The 25,578-nt window shown below is 35.3% G+C and overlaps 1 protein-coding gene across 1 annotated transcript; it reads right to left on the bottom strand.

Moving 5' to 3' along the window:
- Positions 1-22,090: 22,090 nt before the first annotated feature.
- On the bottom strand, positions 22,091-23,886 carry LOC103498359 (cytochrome P450 89A2-like). Its single transcript, XM_008460938.3, has one exon. The coding sequence runs from the start codon at positions 23,880-23,882 to the stop codon at positions 22,284-22,286; it is 1,599 nt and encodes a 532-aa protein (XP_008459160.2). The 5' UTR covers positions 23,883-23,886; the 3' UTR covers positions 22,091-22,283.
- Between the last annotated feature and the right edge of the window lie 1,692 nt (positions 23,887-25,578).

Genomic DNA, 25,578 nt, shown 5'->3' with positions numbered 1-25,578 from the left:
ATTTTTCTAAGTTTTTCGACACCAAATTTGTCCAAAACAGACAACCGAAAGGCCATCAATGGAGAGTTTTTCGATTCTGCAAGGAAACCGAAGCGAAAAAATAAAATTTCGCGGCTGGAGGTTGAAGAAGGGATGATGTAAGCATGACGTCATCAACTCTGTACGGACGGGTCGACTCGGTTGTACGGACGACTCGTGGCTCGGCTCGGCTAGACGGACGACTCGGCGCGGTCGGCTCGATTCGTCTTCGATTTTTCATATGGTGCCGGTTCATGCGGTTTTGGGCCGATTCTTCATATTTTGGGCCGGTTCAAGCATTTTTTAGCTAGTTTGGAGCGATTTTTGTCTGGTTCAAGGTGTTTGGGCTCGGTTTGAAGCTTTTTGAAGGTTTTGAGACCGGTTTTGGAGCTTTGGAAGCACTTTTAGGATAAATTTAAGGCATTATTATTGTAATTTTTGCTTTATTTTATCCTAGGGGTCAATTTTACAGGTTCAATTGTTATTTAAATGCTTTATGGATGTCATTTAGATAAATCCCACCTTAGGTTAAGCATGTTCATGTATTTTTATATATTATAAATGTTATAATGTATGTTTTTAATGCATGATTATGATTTTCATGAGTAATTTAAAATATGTTGATATTTTAAATATATGAAATTGAATAAGCATGATGCATGACATTACTTAGTTAAATATAATTTGTTATATTTAAATTAATGTTTTGTGTATGCTTGATTGATTTTCATATTTTATTTAATATAACTGTTATATTCATAAAGATGAAAATTAATTTGCATTGTGCATATTACATCCATAGTTTAATATAATTGTTACATTAATATAATGTATGCATGTAATATGGTTTTATTTAATTATAATTTGATTTTAATTATTTAAACCATAGTATGCATGATTATAGGGCTAATTAACTTATTTTATAATAGTTATAAAATTTGATTATTAGAAACCGTCAACCTATAATAAAGAGTTGCATGCAAACATAGGATCTTAGGATTAATTTGGTTTAATTTTAAATTGTTTAAAATTAAATAAACCTAAGATGACATTAATTCTAATAGGGTTAGAATTAAATCTTATTTTTAGTTTAACGAAACTAAATAGGAAAAATAGGATTTAAGATTATAAGGAACTCCACCGGTAAAGTTCTGTCTAAGGCTGGGGTACTTAAGTTGACGGTTTACGGAACACCTCCTACCTGGAAACTGACTCGGAATCGGCGTTGAATTAACCTTATTCCTATTAGCATAAGATGTCACTACGTAAATTAAACGGTTTAATACACCTAGAAACTTTAGTGTAAAGTTTTATTATAAGTGTTATAATAAGAATAGACTTAGTTAGATTCATTTATCCGAAACTTAGCTAAGTATAACTAAACCCTAAATTAATAGAACATTTTAGTGGGAGAAAAATGGTATATATGATATATCAATTTTTTGCTCTCACGTCCCTAAGAGTTCACACGTGAGATCCATACTCGGCTTCGTGTCATCCTGGGCACGGCCTCCCTTCGGAATGTGTTTGTATGGGTCAATAACAAGGTGAATAGGGGAAATGTTCATAGTAAGTGGGAGAAGGACGCGTGTCAACATATCCTACGGCCTCCTCCATTAGGTTGCACCGTGAGATTTCTATGATCCGCCTGCGTGTCGTCCTGGAGCGACCATCCCTTCGGAGGGCTTGATCATATAAGTCGGAACATCGCAAACTCCAGAAATGGATAGGATTTCTTAGGTTAATCTTCAACAGTTGTCTTTCCTAACGGTAGTCTGTTGAAGTGTACCTCTTGGATCTGAAAATGGTAGGATCACAGTTACGGGATGAATTAAGTTAGTTAATGAATCCTTGACCGAACAACGATAGCTAAGAACTATAGGAATAAGATTTATTCTGGTATTAGTAATTAGTTGAGATTGTCTCAATTCAGAAGATGAGTAATTGATCACCCTTCGGTGACTGTTGCTCTAAACTTCTGAAGTATCGTTGCAAAAACTAAATCATTAGTTTTATTAGGGTTCTTTGATTATTTGTTTTTGCTGAATTGATTGGAGTGTTTTATGTAATGGGTTAAGACAAAGATAACTAATACGGTCAATTGTTTGCTATTTCAGCATATCTTCCTCAATTATTACATTGCTTAAAAAAGATCAATTAACCGGTGAATATTATGCGACGTGGAAATCGAAACTGAATATGATTCTAGTTATCGCTGATCTATGCTTCCTCTTAATGGAGGAATGTCCTCCTTTCCCCACTAAATATGCATCCCAAAGTGTTAGGGATGCATATGACTGCTGGACAAACGCCAATGACAAGGCTCGCCTCCACATTTTGGCTAGTATGTCTGACATACTGAGCAAGAAACATGAGATCATGGTCACTGCACGTCAGATCATGGATTCTTTTAGAGAGATGTGTGGGCAACCGTCCATTCAGATCAAACAAGAGGAAAATGTTGCCCATTCTAGGAGGTTTGCACCTTCATCTTCTAGATCTGAGAAAATTCAGAAGAGGAAAGAAGGGAAGGGGAAACGTCGTACTATTGCTGCTGAGGGCAAAGGGAAGACTAAGGTAGCCATCAAGGGAAAATGTTTCCACAGCAATGATGATGAGCATTGGAAAAAAAATTGCCCTAAGTACCTTGTTAAGAAGAAAGAAAAGGAAGGTAAATATGATTTACTTGTCTTGGAAACATGTTTAGTGGAAAATGACCAAAATGCCTGGATACTTGATTCAAGGGCCGCTAACCATGTTTGTTCTTCTTTACAAGAAACTCGTTTCTTTAAGCAGCTTGAGGAGAGTGAGATGACACTCAAGGTTGGAACGGGAGATGTCATTTCAGCTCGTGCAGTGGGAGATGCTAAGTTGTTTTTCGGAAATAAATTCATGTTTTTGGAAAACTTGTACATAGTTCCTAAAATTAAAAGGAACTTAGTTTCCGTTTCTTGTCTTATTAAACATATGTACTCAATTAATTTTTCTATGAATGAAGCGTTCATTTCTAAGAATGGTGTACATATTTGTTCGGCTAAGCTTGAAAACAACTTGTATGTATTAAGATCTAATGAAGCAAAAGCAGTTTTAAATCATGAGATGTTTATAACTGCTAATACTCAAAATAAAAGGCAAAGAATTTCTCTAAATAACAATACCTATCTTTGGCATTTAAGATTAGGTCACATAAATCTAGATCGGATCGGGAGATTGGTAAAGAATGGACTTGTCTTGAAGGAAAAATGACAAAGAGACCTTTTACTAGAAAAGGTTATAGAGCCAATGAGCCTTTAGAACTTATACATTCAGACCTCTGTGGTCCGATGAATGTAAAAGCTAAAGGGGCTTTTGAATACTTCATCTCTTTTATAGATGATTATTCTAGGTATGGTTATTTATACTTAATGGAGCACAAGTCTGAAGCTCTTGAAAAGTTCAAGGAGTATAAGGCTGAAGTTGAAAATCTATTAAGTAAAAAGATTAAAATACTTCGATCTGATCGAGATGGAGAGTACATGGATTTGAGATTCCAAGACTATATGATAGAACATGGAATCCAATCCCAACTCTAAGCACCTGGTACACCTCAACAAAATGTTGTATCAGAAAGGAGAAATAGAACCTTGTTAGACATAGTTCTTTCAATGATGAGTTACGCTCAATTGCCTAGCTCGTTTTTTGGGGGTATGCAGTAGAGACTGTAGTTCTTATCTTGAACAATGTTCCCTCGAAGAGTATTTCTGAAACATCTTTCAAGTTATGGAGAGGACGTAAACCTAGTTTAAGTCATTTCAGAATTTGGGGTTGTCCAGCACACGTGTTAATGACAAATCCCAAGAAGTTGGAATCTCGTTCAAGGTTATGCCAATTTGTTGGTTACCCTAAAGAGACAAGAGGTGGTCTATTCTTCGATCCACAAGAAAATAAAGTGTTTGTATCGACAAATGCTACTTTCTTGGAAGAAGACCACATGAGAGATCATAAACCACGAAGTAAATTAGTATTAAATCAAGCTACTGATGAATCAACAAGGGTTGTTGATGAAGTTGGTCCCTCATCAAGAGTTGATGAAACCACTACATCAGGTCAATCTCATCCTTCTCAATCGTTGAGAATGCCTCGACGCAATGGAAGGATTGTATTACAACCTAACCGTTATTTGGATTTAACTGAAACTCAGGTTGTCATACCAGATGATGGTGTTGAGGATCCATTGTCCTATAAACAGGCAATGAATGATGTAGATAAGGACCAATGGGTCAAAGTCATGGACCTTGAAATGGAGTCTATGTACTTCAATTCAGTGTGGGAGCTTGTAGATCTACCTGAAGGGGTAAAACCTATAGGGTGTAAATGGATCTATAAGAGAAAGAGAGATTCAGCTGAAAAGGTTCAGACCTTCAAAGCTAGACTTTTAGCAAAAGGGTATACCCAAAGGGAAGAGGTTGACTATGAGGAAACTTTTTCCCTTGTTGCTACGTTAAAGTCTATAAGGATTCTCTTGTCCATTGCCACATTTTATGATTATGAAATATGGCAAATGGATGTCAAGACTGCTTTTCTGAATGACAATCTTGAAGAGAGATCTTTATGTCTCAGCCCGAGGGGTTCGTAACCAAAGGTCAAGAACAAAAAGTTTGCAAGCTGAATTGATCCATTTATGGGTTGAAACAAGCATCTAGATCTTGGAACATTAGGTTTGATACTACGATCAAATCCTACGGTTTTGGCCAAAACGTTGATGAACCTTGTGTATATAAGAAAATCAACAAAGGAAAAGTAGCTTTCTTAATACTTTAGGTGGACGATATCCTCCTCATTGGGAATGATGTGGGATACCTTACTGATGTTAAAGCTTGGCTAGCAGTCCAATTCCAAATGAAAGATTTAGGAGAGGCACAAAATATGTTCTTGGGATCCAAATCATAAGGGATCGTAAGAACAAAACGCTAGCACTATCTCAAACAACCTATATCGATAAAATGTTGGTTCGATATACGATGCAGAACTCTAAGAAGGGTTTATTACCTTTCAGGCATGGGGTTCACTTGTCTAAGGAACAGTGTCCTAAGACACCTCAAGAAGTTGAGGATATGAGACGTATTCCCTATGCCTCAGCTGTGGGCAGCTTAATGTATGCTATGCTCTGCACTAGGCCAGACATTTGTTATGCAGTGGGAATAGTCAGTAGGTATCAGTCCAACCCAAGGTTAGACCACTGGTCGGCGGTTAAAATTATTCTCAAGTAACTTAGGAGAACGAGAGACTTCATGCTTGTGTATGGAGCTAAGGATTTGATCCTTACAAGATACACTGACTCTGATTTTCAAACCGATAAGGATTCTAGAAAATCTATGTCGGGATCAGTGTTCACCCTAAATGGGGGAGCTGTAGTATGGCGTAGCATCAAGCAAGGATGCACTGCAGACTCTACAATGAAGGCTGAATACGTCGCTGCTTGTGAAATAGCAAAAGAAGCAGTTTGGCTTAGGAAGTTCCTACATGATTTGGAAGTTGTTCCAAACATGAACTTGCCCATCACTCTATATTGTGATAACGGTGGGACAGTAGCCAATTCTAAAGAACCTCACAGCCACAAACAAGGGAAACACAAAGAGAGAAAGTATCACCTGATACGGGAGATTGTGCAACGAGGGGATGTGATCGTCACCAAGATCGCTTCGGAGCATAATATTGCTGATCCATTTACGAAGACTTTCACGGTTAAAGTGTTCGAGGGCCATCTAGAAAGTCTAGGTCTATGAGATATGTACATTAGGTAACCTAGGGCAAGTGGGAGATGTGTAATGGGTATGATGATACCCTAGTTTATTGTATTTGTATATATTCGTTTTATGTAATATACTTGTACATTTTACCATTTTCAATGTTTGAGGATTACTTTATTATGTACATCCCAAAAAGACTAGAGTTTTAGTCCAAGTGGGAGTTTGTTGGGTTTTATGTCCTAAAACTCATAGATAGTAAATATAATCAATTGACCATCATTAATAAAGTATTTCATTAATATAATTTCAATAAGTGTTATTGATTATATTATTAGTTTTGTCTTAATAACCTAAATCCAATAAACTAACATCCTCAGCTGTTTGATGAGTCTTGAACAGTATGTAGAGACATACGGGGATCAATGTTCAAAATCAGCTTAAAGGGTCTAATGCGTTCATGTATACGACATGCGAGTGAGGGTATCCTATGCAATGAGTTTGCATAAGACGAAAGTAAAACAGTTCCTACAACGACAGTTGTTAATCCTCCAGCTAAACTATAAGATAGAGTTGTTAGTACTATGGTAAAAAAGGTCATACCAGACCTCTTTGTTTTAAACTACAAAGAAACAAATGGTGGTAGCGGGATGCAGAGTATGGCAGTTTAAAGCACAAATCAACTTTCAAAAATTAGAACAAAGGAAAAAGAAGTTGTATAGTTTGGAAAGTTAAACTGTTTGAACACTGCAATATTGTCTTTAGAACAGTTCAATCTTCAACTGATGCTTGGTATCTTGATAGCAGTTGTTCTAAACACATGACTGGAAACATATCCTTCTTTTCTTAACTAAAAGAGTGTACATTTGGACATGTTATGCTTGGAGATGGTGCAAAAGGAAGAATACTTGCAAAAGGAAATATTGAGAAATATAATCTACCATGTCTAAATGATGTACGATATGTTGAAGAGCTCAAGGCAAACCTAATTAGTGTCAGTCAACTATGTGATCAAGGTTATACTGTTAATTTTAACAAGGAAGAATGCATTGTGACTGATATTAATAAAATTGTTCTTATGATCAAACATATTGCTAATGCAATGAATGTATCAGATGGACATCACTCATGTTTGAGTATCATGGATTTCTGGGAATCACTGTGGTGGCAAGCTCTCAATCTTTGCATCTGTCTATTGATGATTTGGCTTTTGTCTTATCTCGAAGATCATTGTCAGTTTGGCCGATGAATGAGATTTCTGTTGTATCCCTTAGTGTTAAACACGTCATACTCCATAAGATTGACTTTACAAACTGGTTTCCTTCGTCGTGTGATCCTAGTGCAGCTGATCAATCTCAAGAGTAGACATTCTTTTTTGGGGGAGAAGAGTTTTGTGCAAAAAGTTGTTTTTGATAGGCCACCTAAAGGAGATGCTAAAGTTTGTTGTTTTTGTGGAGCTTATATGATTATTATTAATGTTGATTGAAGAGTTTTGTGCAGATTTTATTTTTGATGGATTAAGGAGTTTGTGGTAGATGTGCTTATTTTGTTTTGGGTCAAAAGAGCAGTATATTTTGTTTCTGTGATATGCCCTACGTTTTTTTATGCTTCTTGTTTCTAGTGATGTATGTTTTGACTTCTACAATGGCTTTAGTTTTGACTACTGTTAGTTTGATGGCGTTTGTCGAGTTCTTATTGATATATACCTTTGGAAGTCTCTGCATCACAAGATGGTTTTATATCGATTATTTGGTTTTCTATTGATGATATTTTATTATGGGGCATCTAGTTGAACATAAAAATAATTTTTCTTTTTTTGACAAAAATGGAGAGTTTATTGAGATTTTTGTCAAAACGAATTAATGAGATTCAAAAGAAGGTTAAAAGGATATTTCTTTTAAAAGATAAAAAATAAAAGATAAAAGATATTCCTCATAAATAAGAATCTTTTATCTATATGTTTTAAAGAATATCTCGAATATTTAATAGAGTGGTTATGTATGGAAGTGTTTTGCTTGGAATAATGTGGATATTACTGAACTTTCAATTTGAAAGCATTATCCTTCTGTCTCATTTCTTGTCAAGTCTTCTGATTCATCTGAACGCTGATATCCTAACTCCAAATGATGATTGTGTTGCTGAATGTTGAATGCTCATATCCTGAAGCTGTTTATGTTGTTGTTTCTGTGGAAGTTGTTCAGTTAAGATGTTGTTTCAAGACTGTTGTAGGTCAATATCTTGAAGTTGTTTATGTTGCTGTTTCTCTTGAAGCTGTGCAATTCAGATGTTATTTTGAATACTGGCTACAAGGTAGAGAAATGAAATGATGATCGTGTTGATCTGTTGTGTTAGTTATGTGGTTGAATATGGATGTTTACTGATTGTTACTTTATGAAAAGCCTCTGAGATGCATTGTATTGAACCTAAAAAGAAATTTATTTTAGACAAAAGGGGGAGTTTGTTGAAGATTTGTCTAAAAGATATTATGAGATCATTCTTTTTAAAGATAAGATAATTAAAAAGATTCTCCTTTTATTTTAGGAATCTTGCTAATTATCTTTAAGAAATAAGATTTATACATATAGATCTTATATGTATAAATAGGGCATTAAAAGATAGGGTATGTGTGCGAAAAAATATTAAAAGATTATTTACAGCTGAAGGTCATTGAAGAACTGGTTGCAGAAGCTGAAGGAACGAAAAGGTATTATGATCTTATGTCTATAAGATCATCTTGTTGATCTAAGTTGATGTCGTCGATGAGTAATGAAAAGGACGAGATAGTGGTTTGTGTGGTCACAATAATCTTTAGAAGTATATAAAGATATCGTCGAAGACATTCACGCATACATTCAGGGGCAGCCTGTAATCAGACATCATGGAGGAGAGTTACTCATGCATTCAGAGAGAGCCTGGAGTCTGAAGCTAATACGCATGTTATTTAGTCATATAGTTGAACAGAGTTTATATGTTGTATCGATGTATATTGACTAAAGTGAATCTTAATAAAATTACTCATCAAGGTTGTGCGCAGCTCCTCAAACGTAGGCAACATTGGTCGAACTGGGTTATAAGAGTTTCTTATGTTATTCTCTTTTGTTGTCCCTCTAGCTATTACAACAGTCATTAGTTTTATTATTAACTGAAGGTTTAATTAATTATCTCATATTGTTTTTTCATATTGTTTTTTTCTAAAATAATCGAACTCCCGACCATAAATATTAGGTGTCGGGAGTTGTATATGATCTCTTGACGTCGCACTGCATTTTCTGCATCGGGAAACACATATTGTCCGACACTTTCCTGACGAGCATTTATGCGTCAAGAGATCATTTTCTGAAGCTTTTTCGTACATATCCAGATGATTTGGTGCATCAAAAAATCCCCAATTTCTTGTGGTGTATCATTACAATTACAATTATTGTCACAATCGCAAAGAAAAAATTATGAATTTTGGTACATTTAGTGTTACCATTACCATTTCTCTGTTTGACACTCAAGGTAAATAAGAGTAGATGTGACAAAATTTTGTCATTACAAGTAAATATGATAAAAAAGTTTCATCATCATCATCTAATAATTAAATTAGATAATATAATTATTTCACCATTCCTTTAAAATTAATTAATTATATCTATCTATCTATATATCTATATATATGTAATTAACCTAATTCCTTAAATCTCACCGATTAACTAATAAAATTCAACTTAACTCAAATATTTCATAACACCAAAAACCCAATTTCTATAATTAATTAAATACTCATCCAAAAATATTTAATTAATTCTAGTTTCCACAAACCAAACAAATCTCAAAGTATTTCAGATTAACACCCTTTCAATTCCAGCATGCTTAAAATTAAAACTTAAGATAATTAAATTTAAATTAACTTACTTTGGGGTGTTACAGTTCCATTGTAGAAAGACCCGAAACGATCAGATTTACTTTCACATCTACCAAATTCAGTGCTTTTCAAATTGTTTATACTAAGGTGCCTAATTAACTTTGTTATATTCCGACGTAGAAAGGAACGTCAGGAAGCCTGTCGAAAGAAATGCATCAAGAGACCGATCCTGACGCATCACCAATAAGGCATCGGGAATCGTCTTCTCCCAACATCATCTTTATCGACGTCTTTGATGCATTGGCAACAAGTGATCCCCAACGTCGACAGTTCTGACGTCATTTATGCGTCGGAAAAAATGACTCCCGACGTTTGTATATACGACGTCATCCATGCGTCGGCAATAACCATCCCTAACGTGACGTTTGCACCATATTCCCGACGTATGTACTACATAGAAAACATTTTAAATATGTAACATTTTATTTTTTTCCTAAAATATTTTTATGTAGTACTTTCTTGTAAGATTTATTTCTTAAAATATTTGCATTCATTTTCGATACAATTAAAGAAAATTCAAAATAAATTAGTAAATTACGAAATACAAACACAAATTCAACAAAAAATTAAATGTTCACAATACAAAGAAGTTCAAAAAATGTAACAACGTTCATAATACAAATAAAAAATATTCCTCATTAAAAAAAGCGCAAAGAAAGTCGTGTTTCATAACGTACGTTTCTTAACGAGCCTCATATGCCATTCTACACTGTGGGTCCTACAGTAATACAAAAGTGGCTAAACATAGTACATATCTATGCATATCATCACTGTATACTGTGGTTTCAAGAACTTAAGAATAATGGAAACATGTATATGTACAACAAAGCTAGGGATCATGTGGTGGTCCTTGCTGTGCCCGAGTCATGTCTTCTATGAGCTTCCGCATTCGTTTCACTTCTGAAACTAATGCTTAGTGATTTCTTTTATTTCTTCAATCCGTTGTATTTCTTGATCAAGCTTAGCCAATAATTAGAACTCTACTGTAGACTGCGGACATGAGGTCATGGAATTACTCGCATTGGTTGTCTTGCAGACCCTAGGCTTGGATCCCCAACCAAGGCCTTTTGAGTAGTCCAGTCGTCTACCCAACACCGTCTCGCATATCTCGTCCTTAGAAAGTGGTTGAGTACCCTCTAGGGTAAGTTGGAACCGGAGTTCTAGCATTTGATTCTGCGACAAATATAGAAATTATCTTAGTAAGTAAAAAATACATTATATATTAAAGAGGACAAATAAGAGCAGAAGTGTTGCTTGGATAACATATATGCACATCCTCCGCAGACTGTTACACGAACGTCCTGCGAACATGTGTTTACCCAAACAACTCCACACAGTTGACCGGGTCCCCACTTTGCTCAGCGAGCTCATGCTGCCGTTGTAGAAACGACTTTGACCCGCTGCTATAATTGTAAGGCTGCTTCTATCTAGCATTCTTGTTCGTCCGTGATTGCTCCTGCATGAAAAAAAATATATTGTTTATTTCTTATACATATTAAAAGTTGAAATCATAATTAACCATCACAAAGGGTTTAGTTACTCACCTAGAATGCACGGCTCATGTAGTGGTCATAGAGGTAGTGTCAATCCTCCTCACGTCCAACCAATTGGTGTAGTGGGTTGGCACGAGCCTCCTTGGGGTCACTGTACTTTTAAAGTGCTTGTAATAGTCGCCCCGAAAATCTTTAAATGTGCTAAGTAACTGATGCTTAACGAACCTATTCATTACTTGATCATTGAAATCAAACACAAAAAACCGCTACACATTACAAAATCAACACACTAGCTTAGTTAACTTAAATATGTTTCAAATGAAAACAGAAATATGTAGTGGATTTACCTGGAGGTTGCCCTTGACGACCTCAATGTAATCTCTACCTACACCCGCCCACTTAAGGCAACAATGGGAAAATATCTTTAACACACACATGCCTATCACCTAGCTAAAGCAAACGGTGTGTAAGAAAATAGGCTTCTCCGTGTCAGGGGCAATTGTCATCATAATCCACCCATTGGCTGCAACGTAACACTCCATCTCTAAGAGTCGAGACTGCACACGTCTCCTAGGAGTCAAAGTTGTAGATGGTTGAGAAGAACATGCTCAATAAATTATAAGAACATATATTGTTAGAAAAAAACTTGAAATAATCCCAAGTTAAAATGTATACTATTATTAGACTCACCCATAATTGTTGCTCACCAACGATGATCCTCCCATAGGGTTATCTAGATCCTTTGCAAACTCGAGGAACATGGCATCCGTCTCGATGAAATCACTCGAAAATGGTGACATAGTGCCTGTAGACCTAGAAAAAAACATTCAATAAGCAAATACGAACCATATAACTAGAATTGAAATATATAAACTACATAAATATATCGGTAGGTGGTTCGTCACTATAATTTGTCGTCGTTGTTCGTTCCGCTTGCATGTGACAACTGTTTATCCACATCGTCGATGAAGTCGTTAGTGACATGACGCACAACCAATCTTTCAACGATTGTGGGATCAATGTCAGTCCTGCACAAAGTGTCGTCCTCCATGTGCTCATCCACTCGATGGCTGACAAAGATTTCTAGTACATTTAGGTGCTCATTCTCAATATATTCCACTTTTGGCACGTCCCATATATGCTTATTCTAAATTGCTTGCACAACTTTCCAATTGCTACTATTTTTTGGGTCATTTAGATAAAAAACTTGATCTACTTGCTTCGCAAGAATTACAATTTCCTCGACAAACAAAAAATGGGACGTGTTGAGAGATTTGTATCCTAGTTCAGCGTATGTTCTTTGACTTTTGTTGACGTCTGTGTCATACCACCGACACTTAAATAACCAGACATTTATTTCCAATGGATATTGAACATGCAAGACTTCATCTAGAACACTGTAAAAAGTATTGTCGCCACTTTCACTTGCATCACTTTCACTAATGACCATCAGTTCACTATTTTGTGTAATGCACCGGGACGTTTTGATGTAGAAAATCTCAACCCATCCACGATGCATCCATTGTAACAATGAGGTCAAATGATAGTGCCATCACAATTGAAAAGAAATCGTGAGATAGATTTTCAGACTCACGTAGTTCTATAACCTTGAATCAATGTGACAATGATTAATCATATTCATGTGCTTAAATACGTTACTACATACATCTCACACGAAAACTTTCTATATACTTGTGCTCAAAACCATTCAAGGAATCCCCTTTGACGTCTTTTATACAAATCCATAACATTTTGAGCATGTCGACGTATTAGCCTCAAATGTTTCCTGACGAGGATGATTATTAGTTTAATTTGTGTAACAATAATGTATAACAAATACTAAACAACTATACCTAACAATTATGAAGGTAAGGAATGCTTACTTCCGATAGTCCAATATTTCATCTACATTGTTGAGTATGTACTAATAGAAGAGGCGTTTCTCTTTCTGTGATATAATACAAAGACTTGATGCAGCTAATGGACGTACTTTCTGCTTGAAAATTTCAAACTCACCAATTACCTTGTCCTCTAGAATGGTATCATCATTTCACTCATCTCTTGTGAATCAAGTTTCTATACCACTTAGGTAATGCGAACAAAAGGTGCTCAATTCATTCATCACATATGCTTCTGCAATTGACCTCTCAGGACGTGCTTTATTTTTAACATACTGTTTTAAATTGCGTAGACTTTTTTCAATGGGATACATCCAGCTATAAGAAATCAGACTAGTAACCTTGATTTCATATGGTAAGTGAATGGCTAGGTGTACCATAACGCTAAAGAAGGCAGGTGGAAATATTCTTTCCAACTTAAAAAGTATGATTATGATATTTGCTTGCAATTTGTCCAAATCACTTACTCTTATCGTTCTGGCGCACAAGTCACGAAAAAAATTACATAATTTAGTAATAGTAGTGTACACATTTTTTTGATAATAATGCTCAAATACTAATAGGTACCACTCGATGTAATAGAATATGACAATCGTGCATTTTGAGTTCTGATATTTTCCCCTCTTTCATGCACACATCGCGATATATTGAAAACAAATCCATCAGAAAACTTAACTGATTTCAGGAACTTACAAAACTCAAATCTTTAATTGTTAGTCAACGTGTAGCTCGGGTGTGGCTTGACCAATAGGTTACCAACTTCTATAAGGTGTAAATCCTTTCTTATCTTCAGATCTTGTAGGTATAATCGAGCATTCATGGTATCCTTGGTTTTTCCTTCGATATTTAACTACGTACCAACCATATTGTTACAAACATTCTTCTCAATGTGCATTTGGTCAAGTTTTTAACGTAACAGTAGTCTCGACCAGTTAGAAAGTTTGAAAAAAAATACTTCTCTTCGTCCAATTAAGAGCTTTCTTTCTTTTTTTATCCTTTATTGAAAGATGTTTATTCATAACTGGAAAGTCCAACTGATCTAGCTGTTCTAAGATGTCATACCCATTAAGAGTTTTCTTTCTTTTCTTTCCCATCGTGTAGCCTACTTCTACGCCACACATGGTCCTCTGGAAGATAACGTATAAGTTCCATAAGGATATTCTACCTCGTATTCCGAATGACGATCTATCACCCATGCATATGGGACATGCCTAATACCCCTTTATACTCCACTCTGATAGGTCACCATACATCAGGAAGTCATTAATCATCTACAACAAGGTTGCATGTAACTAAAAGAACTGACCTATAAAAGAGTCATACGTACGCACCCCGAAAGTCCATAACTCTTTTAGCTCCTCAATCAATGGTTGAAATACACACCGATTTCCTACCAGAAGATCTAGGATCGAGTATGAGTAGTGACATAAAGAAATTTGTCTCTTTCATGCATTTTCATGGCGGCAAATTGTAAGGAAGTAACACAACATGCCACATACTATATGAGGTACTCATTTGACCAAATGGGTTAAACCCATCAAAGTGCTTCCATCCCTCTCGATCAGCTGGATGTCTCAACACATCATCTGTTTCAACACGTTTATCCCTATGCCATCTCCTATTAGCGGACCCTTCTTGTGATACAAACAAGCGTTGTAATCTCGGTACCAAAGGAAAGTGGCGCAATACCTTATACAGAATTTTTCTCTCTATTATGATTAACCTTATACTGAGCCTCACCACATGTAGGACATTGTTGCAAATCAGCTAACTCTTTCCAGTACGATACACAATCGTATTTACACGGGTGAATAGTCTCGTATCTCAAGTCTAAGTCACAAAGTTTTTGCTTGGCTTCATAAAATGAATTAGGGATAATACTACTACACACTGGAAATGCTGCTCTTAAGAGTTCTAAAAACATGTCAAATGACATGTTACTTCAACCATTTAGAACCTTCACATGCATAAACTTAACCAAAAACTTCAAGGACGAAGATTCAAAAAAATCGGGGAACAACTCATTACGTGCTTCATTCAATAAGTCCTGAAATATATTTGTTGCATCTTCATCTATATCTACCCCAATATTCCTCAACATTTCATCTTCCAAACGACCTTCCTCCATTTCCTCTTCTTGTTCAATAGGGGCTTGTAAATCATTCAGCATACCAAACATATCATCTTCTTCATCAAACTGCCTACTATTAGTTCCTTCATCAACCTGCCTACTACTAGTTCTTTCATCAAAAGGGTTAATACTAGTTCCTTCCTCAAAGTTTTATGTACCTTTAAAGCTTAATCTCTCCATGATACACCAAAGTTTTATGTACCTTTAAAGTTTTATGTAGTAGGGGGATATTCCAATAGTCAGTAGATGTCATTGCACACCATCTAGCAAGTTCCAATTTAAGTTCATACAACTCTTGCATGGACACCTTATTCATCCGTAAGCATCAATGTGAAACATGGAAAATTCTAAAAATTGGGTCATTCCCTTTCTATACTCCAGAAAAAACTTATTTCTAAGTTTCATCCAACCATTGTCAATCATTTAAGTTCCTAAAACATAAATAAGTTTGATTAGAAAAATATATTCCTCTCCTCTCACATCCTAAACTTACTTCCATGAATATACAATCTCTCAAATTTTTCACTAAAACTAACTTCAAACTATAGAGGCTACCATAACTACAGGATAGCCAACACAACCTAATTATTAACTATAAACAACTTCAATCTTTGCATCCTACCCACCTCTTCCAACAACGTTACCTTACAAGCTATCCTACTACTACCCCTTCAGACACTCAGAAATACAAACAAATTAAAAAAAGAAAAAAAAAGGCTTCCATAACTGCAGGATGACTATCTCAAATCAACAACAAAGTTATTCAAAGCTACTAAGAAATAAACTACTAGAATTGAACTAAAGGCTACCATAACTGCAGGATAACCAAAACGAATCTTAGCACAATTTCAATTCAACCCCACTCCCTTCAAAATTTCAATTCAACGTCCTTCCCTTCAAAATTTCAACTCACCCCCCTCACAATTTCAATTCAACCTCCTCCCCTTTCAAAATTTCATTTCAACCCCCTTCAAAATTAGATTCAATTCGCTTCAAAATTTCATCCTCAACCCCCCCTCCTCTTTAATTTTCAATTCACCCCCTTATTCAATTAAACCCCACTCCCCCTCTTCAAATGCAACCTACACATTCAAATTTTTAATTCTCCAAATCAATTTCTCAAATACCCTCCCCCCTCCCCCCCCCCCCCCCCCTTCAACCCTTATTCAAAATTCCAACATAAAAAACCAAAATCTATTCTTAAACAATATCCTAAAACTAATTCATCATTAAAATCCTAAAACTAATTTTAAAAATAAAAAACCTAAACTATTTAAACTAACCTAAACTAACATTTAAGGATTTGGGGTTTTAAACTGACCTCAAATAGAGATGTGAGGTGGTAGACGACGAGAGAGACACGATGGCAGGCTCACGACAGCAAGGGCAACAGCAGCAACGGTTGACTTTTTTCCTCTCTTCGTTTCGCCAGTCGAACTCTCCTTTTCCCTATCTCTTTCGTTTTGGTTTTGGGTTTCATAGAACTGAAACAACTTTTTTATATGGTAACTCTCAATGCAGCACGAAAATGTTGGGAGCTCCCTTTAATCCCGATGCCATTTTCGTCGAACCACTAATGGCATCTTGATCCTCCATTACTCCATGCCATTCCCTACGTATCACTAATGGTATCAGGAACTCCTCTTACTCCCGACGCCATTCTCGACGCCATGCAGGAAGCGTCAGGAATCTCTATCTGACCTAATTAATATTAGAAAATTTCTGACTAAAAGTTCCCAATATGTGCTAGGGCGTCAGGATAAGGTGATTATTCCCGACGCTCTACACATAGACGTCGAAAAATGTGGTCTTGTTTCTCAACGACTTTATCACAACATCGGATAAAGGTGATAATAAAATAATGTTTTCGCCTGTGGCCAACGTGTGAAAAGTGGCGTCGAGATATGGCGTATGTTCCGGTGTTTGAAGAGTGAATCTATAGTTATTTTATTTACAAATTCTTTTATATTGTGCTACATCAACAAATATTTTAGGCTTGTTGTCACACCCCGCTCCAAATGTCACTCTATGCGACCAAGTGGGACGTGACCTCCTAAACATTCAACGCATATCTCCCCGCGAGATAACACGCAAAATGCCTAGTAAGGAAAATTACTTCAACAATAACCGATCTCAATGCAACTTGAACCTTTGCTTTATCACCTAGCACAACTTAAACCATTTAACTTCCAAGTGGTAAAACTAATACAAAGTAGCAAAATAAGACAAACAACTTCTCTTTATTAGCTTAACAACATGCATTCGAAATATAATACAATGTTCAATGCTCTTTAACAACAAAAACTTAAAATAAAGCTTTCTTGCCTTCATCGTCTAGCACAACTTCTCCAACTTAAAACGTCTTGCTAACGCCTCAACGCATAGCAGCTCACCTTACCTTCTTTACATGACCTCAACGCTTGATACCCAAGAAAGAGAAACTTAAACCATAAGTCAAATACTTAGTGAGTGATGGATTTAAAAAATCCTTTTGGGGAATACAATTCAATCAATAAATTCATTTTCAATTTCATAAATATGCTATCAATGCCTCATTTTAATAAAACATAAATCACACATTAGCCCGTACTTATTTATTTTCACCAAGAACATGAATGATTCCCACATATAGACTTGGGATTCATTTCACCAGTATCAAGCCTTATAGATTCCTGTGCTTAGACCTGGGATTCCTTCACCAGCATCCTTGGGGGTATTTCCCTAGTTCCTTTTCCATTGCTTTGGTTGTTGACTCAAACAACCTTTTACTCATTATGTGTACATAATGGTCAGCTCATTGATAGGAATAAGTCTAATGGTTTACTCGCATACAAGTATCACAATAATCATCACATAGAAACATTAGTTTTAGAAACTTTCTTTTCAAATAATATCAACATCAACAACATACATTATGCGTTAAACATAAATGCAACACAAGACTTGGAAAAAATGCTTTCAAAACACTTTTTTTTTAGAAAATTACTCAAAAAATATACTAAGTTTTCTTCATTTCAGAACACCTAACTTCAACTCCTTCTTCTCGCCTAGTGCTTCCTTTAGCAAATAACACAACACTTGGTAAAATCTCAGGAAATCGTCATAATAACAACATTTTCTTTAGTCCTTTTAATCTTATTTATACTATTCCAAAATTGGATTAGTCATCCTTGAGCCTCTCTTAGCTTGCCAGCTCTGATCCTACTTACAACTTTACATGTGTCAACTTATAACTCATCAAACCATGCATTAAGCTTAAACTCAACACGTAAACCAACTGTCAACTGAAGATTAATTTAAACATTTTCTTGAAATGATAAACTCTTCTCATCTAGAAGCACCTCATGTTGCAACACCATAACGCCTAACCTTTCTCACATTATAGAACTTGAAAGCATACTTCTTCTCCTCGCATTGCCTAGCTTCAACACGAACTTCTACTCAGAAAGCCTACTTTAAAACACTTAGTTCCATAAATCTTTCTAATCAAAATTCTTTCCTCTACAGGACCCTTCTATTCCAGACTTGGGCCTCACACTTGTTTACTATATTTGTAACTAAAAAATAAAAGAATAACTAAATTTAAACTACAGAGCACTGCGTAAAAAAACATTAAAAGCATTTAGTTTTTTTACAAAAAAACAAAATGCATCCAATCGGACATTTTAATAGTGTTAATTTACATATATAGAAAAAATTCAAAAATATTTTATGACCCTTATAACAAAAGCAAAAGCCCATGAATCCACCATTGTATTTTCATAAATTCCAAATTTGCCTCTGTAATTGGTTTTGAATTTTTTGTGGCTAGTATTGAATTTATGTGCATCTTCTTCATATTCTTCTTCTTCTTCTTCATATTTCCAATTCTTCTCGTTCGTGATTTCTTCATCTCCTCTTCTAGAATTTCTTCCTTCTTCACATCTCTCATCTTTTTTCTTGTTCTTTTTTCACTACAAAATCATGTACCAAAATCTAAACGATCAGTCGTCTATCCTAGATAGACAGAGATAAATCACTATCACTAAACGATCGTTTACCAAGATCATTTAGATTTGGTACGAGATCATGTATCAAATCGTTTAGATTTTGTACAAGATCATTGTGTCATGGCCTGCCCCGCATGCATCCTTAACCTCGCGATGTGGCATGCAATACAACTTAAGCAGCCTTGACGCCTTAAGATGAAATGTTAGAACGCTCAACTCAAGTTCTTAAATCTTAACTTTATCGCCTAGTTCAACTTAACTCCTTTAACTAATAAGCGATAAAAATAACACAACCTAGCGAAAAATATCAAAATATCTATTTTATTAGTTTAACAATATGCAATCCAAATACAATTAACATGTTTTCCTAAGTTTATAAATTACAACATAAAGCTTTAATTGCCTTGCACAACACCAATGCATGGTAGCTCTCCTTTCTTATTCCAACTTGACTCTAACACAGTGACCTAGGGGATGGAAAACTCAATTAAAACATAAGTCAAAGCTTAGTGAGTGATAGTTTTTTAAAACATTTTTTGGCACACAATATATGAAATCATTTTCAAAATCATGGTTTTCATTGCCTCATTTCAATAAAAAATAAATCACATATTAGCCCTTCATATTCCTTACGCAATGAATATGAACCATTCCCACGCATAGACTACTGTGATGTCCTTTTCATCAACAACATCCCTTTGAAAAATTTCTTATTCATTTCCAGTTGCTCAGGCCGGTTAGCGCAATACATTCCTTTTACACATTGCTAACTTCATTTCACAATGCAGTCATTTTCTACATGGCTCCCTTTGCTCCTAGTGTGCACATAATAGTTAGATTCATTGATAGGAATAACACTAATAGTTTACACACAAATAATATTCATTCAAAAAACATTGAATTTTATTTGAAACATGATGGAAGCTATCTTTAGAAATCATTCCTTTTATAAACATTAACATATAAACAATATTACAATTAACAAAAAGTTTAGAAGAAAGTTTGAAAATCTACAAACATTTTAGAAAATCACCCACAAACTCTTAGTTCCTTTCTTTGGAATGCCTAGATTCCCAAAATCTTCACTACAATAATTTTTGGCAATTCCGACACTTTTTATATTGACGAATCATTTTATGTGGCAAACCTATTTATCTCGACAAAATTCTAATTGGTTGGCAAAGTTTTAGAAATTCATACATATTATATACATATTTATGCCAACACAAGATTTATACATATGACGACACAAACAACGTTGACTTAAGTTTAAGGAAAAAATTGATATATTTTTATACATATTTATGCTAACGCAAGAATTATTCATATGACGTCGCAAAAAACATAGCCATAGGTTTTAAAAACAAAAAACCCATTTTTTTTACACATGTATATGTGAACGCAAAACTTATACATATGGCGACTCATAGAAACATTGGCATAAGTTTTAAAAACAAAAAAAAACCCAATCATTGTTTTACATATTTATGCCAATAAAATATTTATACATATGCTGTCGCAAAAACCACCGGCATAAATTTTTTAAAAAATATCCATAAGTTGGGAGGTTCATTGTGATCATTGGGAGACCATTAAATAGGAGGTAATTTTTATGTGTTTGTTGTACATATATTGTGCTCACAAATTGATTTGACTAATAAACTACAAATTTGTGCGGGAATAAATGCAGAAGAATAAGAAAAGTGGAGAATGTCTAAATTTCAACAATTATTGTGGATCAAAATCTTTTCTTTGAGTGCAGAATGAATTTGGAAGGATAGAAAAAGCAAATTCATTATCGTTTTATTCATTTTCATTGCATCTAAATATTTTTTTATTATGATTGAAATTATAGACAATCGATAAGCATGAAGGAGTAGGCCAAGTAGAGTCTTTTTTTACAAAGTTCACTTTTCAGAGAAGGATGAGTAGGTAAATGAGTCGGCCAAAGAATCATATGTAAGTTATATTCTATGATATGTTCGTAATTTTATACTAACCCATGTATATAATATTTACCATCTAAACCATTATAAATATAATTCGCAATGCAAGAGGAGATGAGAAAATCATTAGAAGATGGATGTGAACCAACACTAGAGGCAATTATTTATGAATCAGTTTTGGAAAAACTTTCAGGTCATACTAAAGGTCTTGGTGGAAGCCAACCCCCAATGTTGCAACATGTGGTATATCGACCCGTGTGTTTGAGAAAGATATTAGCCAAAGATAAGTATGAAAAGCTTCAAATGGAGGTGATCAACTTCAAAGAGGAAATTGTCATGTTGAAGTCAACAATTTTGGGCTTCCAAGATCAATTGACTAATATCACGAGACAACTTGCTCTGCAACAAAGGCAAGAAGGTAAACTTTTAGACAACTAGGTAGCATTATAACAGTATTGAGTTATGGTTAATGGATCTCACAATCATCTACCAATATCAAAACGATCCGTTGTTAGAAATAGACCACTATCGTTGTCTATGTCACATAAGTGATTGATTCAAACCATCGTTTACCAATATCTAAATGATCGTATAGCAATATTTAAACAATCGTATACCAATATCTAAACAATTTTTTAGATTATATTATATGATCGTTTAAATTAGAAGTTTTTTTGTGCACATGTGGCCAATTCACGTAAATTCATGTTTTCTTATTCAAAATTGTTCTATAGTATAAATATTTTTGCATTTTGTTATATTTTTTTTAAAAAATCCTTCTCATATTGGGGTGAAGAAACATGAAAGCGTTATAAAGTACATAAAAAGGGTGAAATCTGTTAATATAATTCAAATAAAAATCTATAAGAAAGATAAATATGTAATTTATGATTCTAATTCAAAGTAGTTAAATACTTTATGGGAGTTATGAAAAATTTACAACTTCCTCAGCTAAATAAAAACTTGGATCAATAAATCAATCTAAACCGACTATGAATCCTTACCTCATATCATTTATGCAAATTGAAACAAACTAATCTAAAACATTCCTTTCCTAAGACTAGCTACCGCATAGAACCGGGGAAAATCAAACATTCGCAAATTTGATGGCGTAGATATCATAATACATAAAACACAAAACTAATCATATAGTAGAATACGGAAACTTTATGACATTAGAATCTACAAATTACGTTGGCTTTAAGAGGTTTTTCCATCACCACGGTGAACTCTACCTTCTCCGTCAGATCAACATCCTCTCCCTCTACCCCCTTCCATTCAAATTTCCATACCAAATTCCCTATGAAATACTCCAAATGAAGAATTGCCAAACCAAATCCAGGACATATTCTCCTCCCTGCTCCAAACGGCATCATCTTTATCTCTTTGCTCCCTGTTATATCAAACTCAACTCCTCCTTCTTCTCCCGCACCGCCTTTCATGAACCTCTCTGGCTTGAACTCCATCGGATCTTCCCACACTTTTGGATCCCAACCCATTTCTGCCACCATGAAATTTACACTTCCATTCTTCGGTATGACATAATTCTCCAACTCTGTATCTTCTTTCACAGCGTGTGGTAACACGAAATGGCCTGGTGGGTGTCTTCTTAATCCTTCTAAAACCACCGCTTTCAAATATGGAAGTTTCCCCAATTCCTCTTCCTTCACCTCCTCTCTTGACCCATCTCCCATTACTCCTTTAATCTCTGCGTAAAGCTTGTTTTGAATTTCTGGGTTCTTCACTAAATTTGCCATTATCCATTGCAAAGCTGTGGATGTTGTATCGGTGCCGGCGTTGAGAAATTCGGAGGCTATGGCAACAATTTCTTCGTCTGTGAGCTTTCTCTTTTCCTCTGGGTGCTCCAAATCGAGAAGCGTATCGACGTACGACACCACGAATTCTTCGTCCTGTTTTTCTTCTTCTCCTCCTCCTCTATTTTCCTTGGCCTTTCTTCTTGCTTCGATCAATGGAATCAGGACTTCATCACGATTGTTCTTGAGTTTAAGAAAGGTTTCCCAACGCTTTCGGAGTAAAATCTTGGTCAATATAGGCCAGAAATTAAGAACATTAAAACGCCTAAGATTTATCAGCATCGTATGATGTACGTTCTCGATTTCCTTAATCTGGGATTCGTTGAGTTTATCTCCAAAACACATCAACACCAACAAACAGAACATAGCGTACTGAAAATGATCAACAACGCAGACGGGATTTCCCGATTGAGAGTGAGAAACAAATCGATTAATAAGAACATCCAAAACCCACTTACGAGCACGGCCGTAGGATTTGACACGAGAAGGATGGAGGATTTGGGAAGTAAGATTACGGCGGAGGAGACGCCAGAGTGGGCCGTAAGAAGCGGTGTTGATGTTGTGTTGGTTACTGGAAGCAATCTTGGTGACGGGTGGAGCCGGCGGACGGTCGGCGAAGAGAGCGCCATTGAGGACGAGAGCTTTGTGGGCGATAGAACGGTCGGCGATGAAGACGGCAGGGCGGGAGCCGATGGGGAGGGTGATGATGGGACCGTATTTGGAGACGAAGGTGCGGAGAAGTGATTCCATTTGAAGAGGGGATTTTCGGAGCCATCGGAGATTTGTGAGGATGGGGATTGAAGGAGGGCCTGGTGGGAGTTTTGTGGAGCTTCGGAAGTGGGAGAAAATGGAGTTTAGAAGAGAGCAGATACAGATAGAGATTATGATGATGAACCACATCTCCATTATTTTTTTTTTCCTTTCTTTCTTTCTTCTTCTTCGGTTCCTTTTATCTTTCATTCATTATAACATATATATGTATATGTATACATGTGGGTAGCCCCCACGTTTCTTGTTCGATAAGAGAGTTTTGTTTTTCATTAGTAATTTATGGTGAAAAAAATGTCAATTACATGAACAAATCAAAACTTCATTATAAAGAATATTATTTGAAATCTTTAGATTATCTTGACATTAAAAAAAAAAAAAAAATTGTTTTACTTATCATAATACTAAATCGAAATGGATTAATATTTTCAGATGAAACACACTAACATAATATCACTCAATCATTTAAAACACAACTTGTTTATAAGATTAAAAGTTCATCAAATCATAAATCAAACAAAGGTGCAGAGTAGATTAAATGGGGATATTGATATTTTAATTTTCTGATCATGGAGGAGGATGCCTTTTGTAGAAATCTAGAAATGGACTTTATATAGAATGGAATAAATTATTTGGATAAAATTAATGTGCACGAACAAAGAAACAAAAAGCATGTAAGTGCTTCCGTCACTAATGGTTGTCTTTCCCTTAAATTCCGAATTTTTTAATTTTTGCTTGGTGGCTATTCCATTGTTATCACTACATATCAATTTTATTTCACTTTCTTTTCCCGACCCAATTCTTGGAATCATCCTCATTCTTCCCTCGTGTTCATACTTACCTATTTCTTTGTATAACTTAAGTTGATTTTTTTTTTCATTCTTCGAAAAACAAATACAATACATTATTATACTTTAATCGAATGTCTTTAATAAATATGAATGTGTTTGACTACGCCAAAGTTTTCTTCAATAATTATATTAATATGTACTTTCCATTAAAATTGGAGTCTTGGGATACGTATGACCCAAGCCTTTTGGTAGAATAGCATGGACTTGTGAAATTCCACTCCTTACTTTGACTCGGATTTAGTTGGTCTCACCATTAAAAAAACAATGCGTTTATATCAAATCAAATTTTTATGTTGTGGATCGAAGAGTTCCTCTTATATCTCATGAGTACTCTAAACTCTCTGGTATGGGTGCTCCACTTGAGTTCTCTTCTAAGCTTCCTTGAACTCTTCTTGAGCTTGTTTGATGGGTCTTACTGAGCTCTTTATGTTGAGTTTTATATCCTAAAACTCGTAGATAGTTGTAAATTTAATTCATTGATTGTTTTAATCAAATGTTATTATTGTTTTCTTCAATAAGTGTTATTGATTATTTTACTAGTTTTGTTTTAATAACCCTAAATCCAATACCCTAAAATCCTAAGTTGTCGTATGAGTCTTAAACTGTATGAGAAGACATACAAAGCACTACAAGAAAGTGAAGATTTTTCGATGCACCAACAGACATCGGGGAAATGGATGTCAGGACAAAGAACTTTCCCCGACACTGTAATGGACATATCGAGGCAACGTAAATACATTGTTTAATTATTCACGACGCCATGCATAATTAAATAATATGTCTTTTCTCACTACACGGCTTGCATGGCATCAGGAATGGGCTTCCATTTTTCTGACACTTGGAGTAGTGCGCTAGTAATGTGGGGGGTTATTCTCGACGCACTACTAATGACGTCGAGAATGGTGAACAATTAAATAATATATATATATATATATACATATATTTTCTGGTAACGCGCCTTGTATGTCGTCGGGAACGGGCATCAATTTTCTCAAACGCCATTAGTGGTATGTCGGTAATGTGGGGGTTATTCCCAA

Source organism: Cucumis melo, chromosome 11, assembly GCF_025177605.1.
Source record: "Cucumis melo cultivar AY chromosome 11, USDA_Cmelo_AY_1.0, whole genome shotgun sequence".
NCBI lineage: Eukaryota > Viridiplantae > Streptophyta > Magnoliopsida > Cucurbitales > Cucurbitaceae > Cucumis > Cucumis melo.
The sequence above is the reverse complement of the archived record's forward strand: the minus strand, read 5'-3'. Positions and strand labels throughout refer to the sequence as shown.